This window comes from Strongylocentrotus purpuratus, unplaced genomic scaffold (assembly GCF_000002235.5).
Source record: "Strongylocentrotus purpuratus isolate Spur 01 unplaced genomic scaffold, Spur_5.0 spur5_scaffold_1, whole genome shotgun sequence".
In the NCBI taxonomy this organism is placed as follows: Eukaryota; Metazoa; Echinodermata; class Echinoidea; order Camarodonta; family Strongylocentrotidae; genus Strongylocentrotus; species Strongylocentrotus purpuratus.
This window is the reverse complement of record NW_022145594.1, coordinates 3,888,488-3,899,085: the sequence shown is the minus strand read 5'-3', so window position 1 is coordinate 3,899,085 and position 10,598 is coordinate 3,888,488. Positions and strand designations below refer to the sequence as shown.

At 38.9% G+C, this 10,598-nt stretch overlaps 2 protein-coding genes across 2 annotated transcripts; one reads left to right on the top strand and one right to left on the bottom strand.

Annotated features, from left to right (window-relative positions):
- The first annotated feature begins 1,019 nt into the window (after positions 1-1,019).
- On the top strand, positions 1,020-1,469 carry LOC105445186 (uncharacterized protein K02A2.6-like). Its single transcript, XM_011680390.1, has one exon. The coding sequence runs from the start codon at positions 1,020-1,022 to the stop codon at positions 1,467-1,469; it is 450 nt and encodes a 149-aa protein (XP_011678692.1).
- Positions 1,470-6,133: 4,664 nt separating this feature from the next.
- LOC115921028 (calponin homology domain-containing protein DDB_G0272472-like) lies at positions 6,134-10,361 on the bottom strand. The gene is made up of 4 exons (XM_030978003.1): positions 8,738-10,361; positions 8,239-8,302; positions 6,488-6,777; positions 6,134-6,267 (listed from the first exon to the last, which is right to left on the bottom strand). Exons 1-4 carry the CDS (start codon positions 10,359-10,361, stop codon positions 6,134-6,136), a joined length of 2,112 nt encoding a protein of 703 aa, XP_030833863.1.
- Positions 10,362-10,598: the final 237 nt, after the last annotated feature.

The window sequence follows — 10,598 nt, the reverse complement described above, 5'->3', positions numbered from 1 at the left end:
CGCTGCTCGCTGTGCCTGAACTCACATCTGATCCAGTGTCGGTTCACGTCGATCCGTTCGCTAAAAAGCCAATCAGAGCGTTTGTTTACCTGAGATTTTGGGAACACGCATGCGCTCGATTCCTCAGATCCCAGAGTGGGGGAGGGGGGGGGGGGGAGGGGGGGGGGATTGACAAGATGGATAGACCAGGACAATGAAAGCTAAGGACTAACTACATGTAGGAGTCTAGATCTGATCAAAAACCAGAGTGTAACTTTGACTTTCAGACTTATCAAGAAATAATCTACTCTGTGTTTGTAGATACTTTGCGTCCTACTAAGTATTATTATAACTCTGTCTCTGATATTGATATTAATGTCATTCATTGTGCATTTCAGTTCAACATAGATATAATGATCATGTATAGGCCTATCCATGTATCACTATGGGTATGTAATGGCAGCTAATACTACTATGCCTATCAGGAGCGTACGCAGGGGGGGGGGGGGGGGGGGGGGGGTTGAACCCCCCTTTACCTTTTGTATGTGTTCGTTTTGGAGACCCCCCCTTTGTTTACACAAAATAATAATAATTACAAAAAAACAAAAAAAATTGGTAATAAGTGACCGAAAAAGTTGACCCCCCCCCCAAACGAAACGAAATATCGATCGGCCAAATTTTCAAATTTTGAGACACAACAAAAAAATATAAAAATGTGCCCTTTCCTGACCGTTTCATTAGACATTTTCCAGGGGCGTTTTATGTAACTTTGAAAGATGACGTTCAACCTGTGGTGCATTCTGCCAGGAAACTACCGATCCACTTGAAGGATGAGCTCAAAGATGAGCTAGACAGGATGCAGGATTTAGGTGTCATCAAAAGAGTCACAGAGCCAACTGACTGGGTATCGTCTCTAGCAGACAGTAGGAAGTCAAATGAGAAGCTGGGAGTGTGCTTAGACCCCAAGGACTTGAACAGAACAAGACCCCAACACTGGAAGAGATTACTCACAAGCTAAGCGGTCCCAAGGGTTTTACAAGATGTATGGTTGTCATTGGTACTGGGGTGTGGATCTTGACAGAGAATCCAATCTGCTAACTACATTTAATGCTCTATATGGCCGTTACAGGTACAGACGGTTGCCTTTTGGACTTAATTTTTCTCAGGACATATTCCGAGAGAAGATGGACTACATCTTGGAACAGTGTGAGGGTACCATCGGCATAGCAGATGACGTTGTCGTGTACGGGAAGAATGCAGATGAACACGATAGGAACATGGTGAAGCTGATGAATGTATCCAAAGAATATGGGCTAGTGTTCAACCTTGAGAAGTGTGATTGCAAGATCCCCTCAGTCAAGTTCTTTGGGTGCTACTATGATGCACACGTCGTGCACGCTGACCCAGACATTGAAGCCAGCATAAGAGCACTTCCTTCTTCGCAGAATGTGAGGGACCTTCAGAGGTTTCTCGGGATGATACAGCTATAAAGTACCTGTCCCCATTCATGCCACGACCGGCTGAGCATACCGATGTTTTACGGAGCCTGAACCATACCGGTAGTGTGTGGCAATGGAATGCCACACATCAAACTAATCTAAAAGAAAACATCACTGAGTATACAATCCTGACATATTACGACCCATCAAAACAAACATCAGTACATGTAGACGCCTCTCTGAGAGGACGTGTGGCAGCTCGAGGACAAAGAGCATGTGGCATTTGCAAGCAAGGTACTAAACCCAACTAAACAACGATACGCTAACATAGAAAGTTTTTGGATGCACACGTATTTCATGTATGGGTCAAACTTTACCATATAGTCGGGCCACAAGCCAATGGAGAACATACAGCACAAGGATATTGATAAAACTCCACCAAGGTTGCAGAGAACGATGCTGTGAATACAGCCCTATAACTTCAAGATTATGTACCGACCACGCAAGGGGATGTTACTTGCTGACGCACTCTCGCGTCTGAACCATACAAAGGCATCTACAATGGGTTTTTACATGACCATACACACCGTCCACTATTCTAACTCTAAGCTGGAAGAGATCAGACTCAACACAAGCACAGACAGCACTCTAAAGAAGCTGCTACACACAGTGATTGAAGGATGGCCACAGTGTTCAGGTCTTCCGAACGAGATCAGACAGTTTTGGTCATGCCGTGACACACTCTCTGAGGAAGACGGTATTCTTCTAAAAGGAGATCGCGTGATGATACCCCCTACGCTCAGGAAGGAGATACCTGAACAGATCCACACAGGACAACACGGAATAGTGAAATCTCAACAGAGGGCCAGCTCTGCAGTGTATTGGCCTGGAATCAACAAGGATGTTGACGAGATGACACAAGCTTGTACCACGTGCCAAACCCTTCAGAGAAAGCAGTCACCTGAACCACTTCTCAGTCACAAGGTTCATGATAGACCATGGGAAGTAGTTGGGACATACTTGTTCAGCTTCGAAGACAGGGAATATTTGATTGTCTCAGATTATTTCTCAAAAAATGCCCATTTGTGTAACAGGTGACTGGGAGATGCACGAGTGATGCAGTCATTCAACTTACTAAAGCCATCTTTAGTGAACATGGTATTCCAGACGAGGTGATCAGTGACAGCGGTCCCCAATTGGCTAGTCAGGAATACGAAGTATTCAGTAAAACATGGGGATTTGAGCACACAACCTCCATTCCACACTACCCAAGAAGCAATGGTTTTGTCGAGAGATCGACATGCACAGACGGTCAATAACCTGATGCGCAAGTGTCTGGAGAACAAGGAAGACATATACCTGGAAATGTTATGTCTTCGAACAACACCTCTAGATAGCAATCTTCCATCTCCAACAGAGATACTCTATAGATGGAAGAACGATAAGGACTAACCTTCCTGCATCCAACAATCGTGAAATACAGAGTCCGAAAGACAGTCGCCAACTGTTCAAGGAAAGGAGAAGGAAGCAGAGACAACATCACGACGAACATGGTGTCAGAGAGTTAAGAGACCTCCAAATTGGACAGAAGGCTACAGCCCTAGATCAGCGATCTGGACGTTGCAGTCCAGTGACTGTGAAAACCGTTTGCAAAAAACCAAGGTTCTACATAGTTCAAACTCCAAATGGTGGTCTTCTACGAAGAAACAGAAATCATCTGAGAGACTTGAACATGCCAACTAAGAAAGTTCAAGATAAACCAGTAACTGACCATGCTGCCCATGTACAGAACCTGGCAGACACTCACAACACCAACCAAAACACAAAACCTGACATGACCACAACAAATCAAACGAAAACTCACACAAGTAGAAGTGGTGGTGTTGTCAGATCACCAAGACGACTTGTTGAACAGTAATTTATTACTGAGTTAGTTATGGCTTTCCAACGTGTTGATAATCTGATTTCAAAACAAGTTATTTAAGTGTAGTTAACTTATGAATAAATTATGTGTTATCATGTTTTAGTTATGTGATGTTGTATCATTTGCCAACAACTATGCTTAATATATATATATAGATAAACAATTAAACGAAAAAAGAGGAGAAATGAAAAATGTTATATATCTTGAATGATAAGTATCTTGGTATATTTTAAATGCACACACATCCTCACTCACACGCGCACACCAATATACGAGTTGTTTCGGTTGCGTTCTTCCCCTCTCTCTGCATGATCACTATTTAGATGTTTACAATCATGACAATAGGCCTACACATATTGAACGATAAAAGTAAGGAAACATATTTATTACCGTATCTACGTACATCTAAATGAGTGACTGATCGTGAGCCAACTGGCCTTGGCCTACATGTACATCTACCATGACTTCACACAAGGCTTCTTTTATCATTTGAGTATGTTCCCATTTGACACAATTATTTTAATATATACATTTTAGGAACTGAGCAATAGTTCAATGGAAACATGTATGAGATGGACATATCAATAACGGTTATATAAAAACGACTCAAGATTAAATACATGAAATATGATAACATAAGATAGATAAGATTAGAAACAACCACAAATAACCTAACAAAGAAGAATATTAGCTTGAACACCAAATTTATGTTTGAAACACATGTAGCAAATCATATGCAGTATTGCAATGTCATAATGGAAGGGTACCTGGAATGTTTTTACCACGGTATGACATAGTTTAATAGATGTTCTTGAAGGAATCTGTTATAATATCATAACATGTTGTGTTTTAATAAGCAGACAGTGTAGTAATATGTAAGTTCATGAGATCACCCCAAAAAGAAGACGTTGTCGCAGTCTTGCTGGGAAAAATATCACGTGCGTACCCTACAAGGCTTGAGAGCTGAATGTGTTTTATTATAAGCAGAAAGTGTTTTATACTCTTAAGTTTAGGGATCTTCAAAATAAGAAGAAAATGTGGCAGTCTTGCTGAAAGTCACATGCACAGCCCACATGGGTTTATGGAACTAGTACATGCAAATACATCACATACGCACACACACAAGTGTGGAATGACAGTTTGATCCGAAATCTTTCGCTATTTCTTGTCATATATCTAATTTGAAGAATTAAAGATATTTATTTTTCTTCTGTGAAGTGCTTCTAAAGAAACCAATAAAGGGTTTGCGCAGTTCCATCTGGTCTTCGCGTCGTATCACGTTGTCAGGTTAACGAAGTTTCCCAAAAGCATTGCGGAAGCTAACAAATGATTTTCACCTTTACCAAAGCTTAACGTTCTCTCTATTAAAGTCGTTAATAGGTACGATGCCTATTAACTTGGTACCTAGCACGTCTGGTTCCTAGGTATCTCCGTCTGGTCTTCCATATCCTTATCATCCATTAGCCCACATCCCGTTCCATGACAGACTGTTGATATGGCCTAATCGCCAGAATTCCACGTAGTTTATATTTCATCGACTACATAATTTAGAATAACGTTATTTACTGCTTACCACCAGGTCGTTACATTAGATTGAAATAACAATGTTATACTTAGCGGACAAGAAATTGGATTTAATGTCATGAATAAAAAGGAGAACAAATCTATGAAACCTACATACTCCATGGACAACTGAAAAGTGTACAGGGTGAATCAAAGGCCAAGATGAGATCATATGAGACCAAATGCAAGTACACAAACTAATGAAATACGAATAGACAAGGTTGGACAAATTTTTATTGGCTCGAATTACAACTAATCATCCTTAATATACATAATTTTCTAAGTTCAGTACATCACAATAAAAAAGTAAGAGTGAAAATATATGAAAACAGATACAAACAAAATGTTATAGAACTTAATATGATAACCATATACAGTGAATTGTATATTATATAAATCAATGTTTATAATTGTTTATTTATGTTTGTATTATTTTCATATTAATTCATTTACTTCGTTATTCTTTTATGCATTCATTTACCTATTTATTTATTCCAAAATTACGCTAGATACACAAATAACAACAAGCGTTGCAGCTTTTTAAATGAAATTATTCGATTCTTCTGCTCCGAATGAATTTCTTTTTTGTAAGTACAGTGAAAAATAAAATTTAAATATTGAATAATTGATCTAACTAATACTTGTTCGACATATTAAAGTATACAAATAAATCAAAATTGCTCCGGTTATAATAAGTGACTCATGAAATAATTACTAGATTTGATTTTTTTTCTATATCCTGATATCTTGCCCCAAAATATATTCAAATCTACGCTAAAAAACATCGCGCCCTGAATGCTGTTCTTGTAATATTTAGATGATGTTTATCGTTGAAAATATTAACGCGTTTTGTTGTGGCTTAACCTGGTTCACATTACAAAAAATACAATATGGTTCGGTTAATGATTGTAGACGTTATGTCTATGACTGTTCTCAACCATGCAGGCAGTAGATAAAGAACATCAAATATTATTTAAACGAATTACTGGATTTACGTTGTTTTTGCTTCTGAGGACTTACGTCAACTACGGGACGCTTCATCAGGACGGGCCTTTGGCAGGTTAACAAAGAAAGGTTTTTTTTAATTTTTTTATCCAAGATGGTGGATTCCTTGTTAGGTTTCCCACCTGGAGATATGTTTTCAGGAAGGAATTGCTCTTCATGGCTGGACGATTGTTTAGAAGGTTGAATGCTACTTAAATTAGTCATATTATCACCAGCATGAAACTTATTTAGAGGCCACGTCTTCAGAAGTCACGTCAAAAGCAACCAAGTTATCTGTACTGCGCTCCGGTGATTGGTCAGGATGTTGACCCTTACTTCCATCTGTCAAGTCCTCCTGGTTCTTGGAAGTCATGTCTCCTGTATGAAACGATTACCAAGGCTATTTTATCTGCATTACGTCACCTCGATATTTCTATCAATAGTTTAAACGTGGAAAATGGACTTGCTTTAGAAAATACCTTATGCACATGGGCCATATTGTCTAAACAATATAACAGAAAATAGCGTGTTGCTGAAGTATTCAATGTGGTTTTTATTATGGGAATTATATTCTTCTTAATGCAAACATTTACATTACCTTTGCTGAGATACAGGTCTGCAATGTTGACCAACTTGGCAGCATGGAGTGCCTTCCTGAGCTCCATCCGTTCGTCTTCCCTGGACACACTTCTTCTCCATTGTCTCAGCATATGACGAGTTCCATCACTGGTAACTTGTGTAAACCTCATATTGGTCTTGAGCGCTCTCTGTATATCACCCTGTATGATTCCCAGATGACCACCAAGGCTTTCAATCTTGGCTTCGTCGGAAAGGTCGTCAGCTATCTTCTGTGAGATGTTTGCAAACTCATCGTCTGGGGGCTCCTCTCTAGAATGGAACACGGTATACAAAACAAACTCATAAGGGAGGCCAGCGAGCGTACTAATAATCGGGTATGCTCGCTAAAATGTAATTAAAACCATTAGTTAGCTAAAGAAAAAAAAGGATAAAACAAAGTTACACAGATAATGAGACCATACTTTCTTTCATATCTTATTGTAACATAGCACGAATAGTAATAAGATACAAATTATGTTAATATATCGTCCCAAAAGAAAGCATTCTGTATTTGTACATATTCACATTATATAGCCCATACTGATCCATTTTTCTATAAACTAAAAACATTAAAAATTGCTGATATTCATATTTTTGAAACTGCAATCTTTATGCATTTCGGAATATTCGTGTGTAAAAAAGTAATACACTTTCTTATCCTACACGGCACTCACCCGACTTCCATTTAACTAACACAAAACATATTATGGCCAATAAATCGATAATTAAGACATCATGGTCCGGATATTTGGAATGCTTTATCTGACAATATTAAACACTTTGCATCTCTTTATTCATTTAAAGTCTCGATGAAAAAATATTCGCTATCCAAGTATTCATAAACATTATAAGGGTCTTAACGGTCTTAATCGTTTGTTCATATATACTAATTTAAGATGACCAGTTCATGAACAAAACGAATCCAAAACTTACTTCACTTGCACACGCCCACATCCACACACTTGGAGTCCCCTCTTTCTTTTCTTCTGCCAACTTTTTATTTAGATATTTTCTGTAAAAGAATCTTTATACTTGACACTCTATTCTCCTACATGTACATACTCCTATAAAAGCGTCATGTTCCCCTCCCCCTTTCCCAGCTGCTATCCGACTCAATCATTCATGTTTATGATAGTTCGTCTGTGCATTTATTCTTAATGTATGATTTACCTCCATACTTTCAAGTTTTCAAGTATATCTTTGTATATTCTTTTGTTGGATTTTTGTTGTCACATTTTATGTGAATCAATTATATACTATTATTTTTATTTGAATATTTTGTGTCAAGAAACATCTGCCTAAAAGAAAAAAATCAACGTCCTTAATTTTTGTATAATAGTTTATCACAGGAATCCACTTTTAACTCCGTTCACCATAACCTGGAATGCAGCTACGCCTACGAAGCACATTATTTTGTGTACTAAGCTGTAATTTGTATATGCTTCTACTTCTACATAAACTCAAAGTGGTCATATAAGAAATAATTTTATAACAAGATAAACAAAACTGAATATGAACAAATATAAATGTTCTAAAATTGACTCTGGATATTTATGGAAAATAACTGCATGTAAAACCGTCATTAAACGTCTAGCACCACTCATGTCACACACAAAATGTATTAAAAAAAATAATACATTCCCAATAAGTTTTGTCACTAAAAAAAGAAAAAGAAAATCACTGTCATGTGAAAATCACTGTCATGTAAAGAGTAAAGTTATTTCATCTCACCCTGCTTGTAAAGTATCTCTGCTTCCCATTCCTGCGGTTGAATTATCCTCAGATGATGATGTGCCTGGCACGAAGGAATGAAGTCCGATTGAAAGAAGACAAAATATATAAGAGAAAATGTTTTGAATGATCTTTATCGTTCACTGTATCTCTAAGTTTAATCGTAAATTGTAAATAATGCACAAGCCTTACACTGCTCGAGTTTCACTGGATAATGTAATGGAATGAGTTTTTTTTTAAACAACAACAACAGCAAAAAGCATATCAATTTCATTTTGAGATAATCTTTTGGCTGTGCTAAGCTGATATTTTAAGGTACATGTATTTCCATAGTAGCAAAAATTGGGGTAGGGAGCTATAGAGACAATATTGGACTTGAAAAGCCTAATATTATAAGTATTTTTAAACAAGTAGACAGTAATGAGATGAGAGTTATATTGTTTAACGTAAGATCCAAAAGTAGTTAAAAATTAACATATATTGGAAAATAAAGTCTTACCACCTTGAGCTTGTTTTCCGGAGGTCACCACCTTCTGCTCTGCTGATCGTATCTCACTTTCTAGTTGAATCTTGGATCTCAGCATCCAGTTCTCACGCTCAAGTTGCTCCATAAACTTTTCCTTAGACTCAAGCTCCTGTTTTTCCTTCTCAAATCGCGCTCTGTCTCCCTCTCTTCCTTTCTTTAACTCTTCGATTTGCTGTTTTAGAATCGTCTCATTTCCCCCCTTTTCCACTACGATATCTGTCAAAGTTTCTACATGCTGTCGCTTAGACTCGAGTTTCTTCGTCATTTCCGCTGCCAGTGAGCGCTTCTCTTTCACAGCCCTTGCTCTGTCTTCCTCTCGTCCTTTCGTTAATTCTTCAACTTGCTGTCTTAGTGTCGTCTCATTCTGCTCTTTCTCCCCTAGGGTTTCTGTTAAAGTGTCTATACGTTGTTGCTTAGACTCAAGTTTCTTCGTCATTTCTGTTGCCATTGAGCGCTTCTCTTTCTCACTTCTTGCTCTGTCTCCCTCTCTTCCTTCCGTTAATTCTTCAACTTGCTGTCTTAGAGTCGTCACGTTTCGCTCTTTCTTCTGTACAATTTCTGTCAAAGTGTCTACACCTTGTTGCTTAAATTCGAGTTTCTTCGTCATTTCTGCTGCCAATGAGCGCTTCTCTTTCTCACCTCTTGTTCTGTCTTCCTCTCGTCCTTTCGTTAATTCTTCAACTTGCTGTCTTAGAGTCGTCTCAATTTGCTCTTTCTCCCCTACAGTTTCTGTCAAAGTTTCTACATGCTGTTGCTTAGACTCGAGTTTCTTCGTCATTTCTGCTGCTAGTGAGCGCTTCTCTTTCTCACCTCTTGCTCTGTCTTCCTCTCGTCCTTTCGTTAATTCTGCAACGTGTCGTTTTAGAGTCGTCTCGTTCCGCTCTTTCTCCTGTACAATATTCGTCATTTCTGCTGTCATTGAGCGCTTCTCTTTCTCACCTCTTGCTCTGTCTTCCTCTCGTCCTTTCGTTAATTCTGCAACGTGTCGTTTTAGAGTCGTCTCGTTCCGCTCTTTCTCCTGTACAATATTCGTCATTTCTGCTGTCATTGAGCGCTTCTCTTTCTCACTTCTTGCTCTGTCTCCCTCTCGTCCTTTCGTTAATTCTTCAACTTGCTGTCTTAGAGTCGTCTCATTTCGCTCTTTCTCCTGTACAATATTCGTCATTTCTGCTGCCAGTGAGCGCTTCTCTTTCTCAGCTCTTGCTCTGTCTCCCTCTCTTGCTTGCTTTAATTCTTCCACTTGCTGTCTTAGAGTCGTCTCATTACGCTCTTTCTCCCCTACGGTTTCTGCCAAAGTTTCTACATGCTGTTGCTTAGACTCGAGTTTCTTCGTCAATTCTGCTGCCAGTGAGCGCTTCTCTTTCCCAGCCCTTGCTCTTTCGTCCTTCTTTTCACTCTGTAGTCGCTCAACCTCACGTCTTGCCTCTTTCTTGGTTTTCTCATAGAGCGACTTACACCTTGGATTCTTGCATATGTTCTTCAGATCATTAGTTGCTAACGCTATGTCACCTTCTTGGAGGCAACCATGTAGAAGGTCAAGCCACTGGAACTGTTCCTCATCCGAGCGAATGTCACCAGGCAAAGTTATTTCGTACATATCAGTGATCCCGAGTTGCTTTAATTCATTTCTAGCTTTGGGGATGTCTCCAGAAGGAAGTATAGCACATAGAGGGGCGCTTCCTATCCAATCGAAACATATCCAAGAAGTTTAATCGAAATTAAGTCCTAAGTCATGATAATTTTATGTCATCTACATACCACAAATACTTCACATAATATATTTTGTTTGTGGGGGGGGGGGGGGGGGGTGACACAAAGGAATGGACAAAATCTG

What these genes read in the sequence shown, in the direction of transcription:
- LOC105445186 (XM_011680390.1), top strand. Translation starts at nt 1,020, where the DNA reads ATGTATGGTTGTCATTGGTACTGGGGTGTGGATCTTGACAGAGAATCC.
- LOC115921028 (XM_030978003.1), bottom strand. Translation starts at nt 10,361, where the DNA reads ATGTACGAAATAACTTTGCCTGGTGACATTCGCTCGGATGAGGAACAG. An exon ending in AGAGATACTTTACAAGCAGG is followed by an intron (nt 6,778 to 8,238) that starts GTGAGATGAAAT and finishes GTTCCATTCTAG; the next exon opens with AGAGGAGCCCCCAGACGATG. An exon ending in AGACCTGTATCTCAGCAAAG is followed by an intron (nt 6,268 to 6,487) that starts GTAATGTAAATG and finishes CGTTTCATACAG; the next exon opens with GAGACATGACTTCCAAGAAC.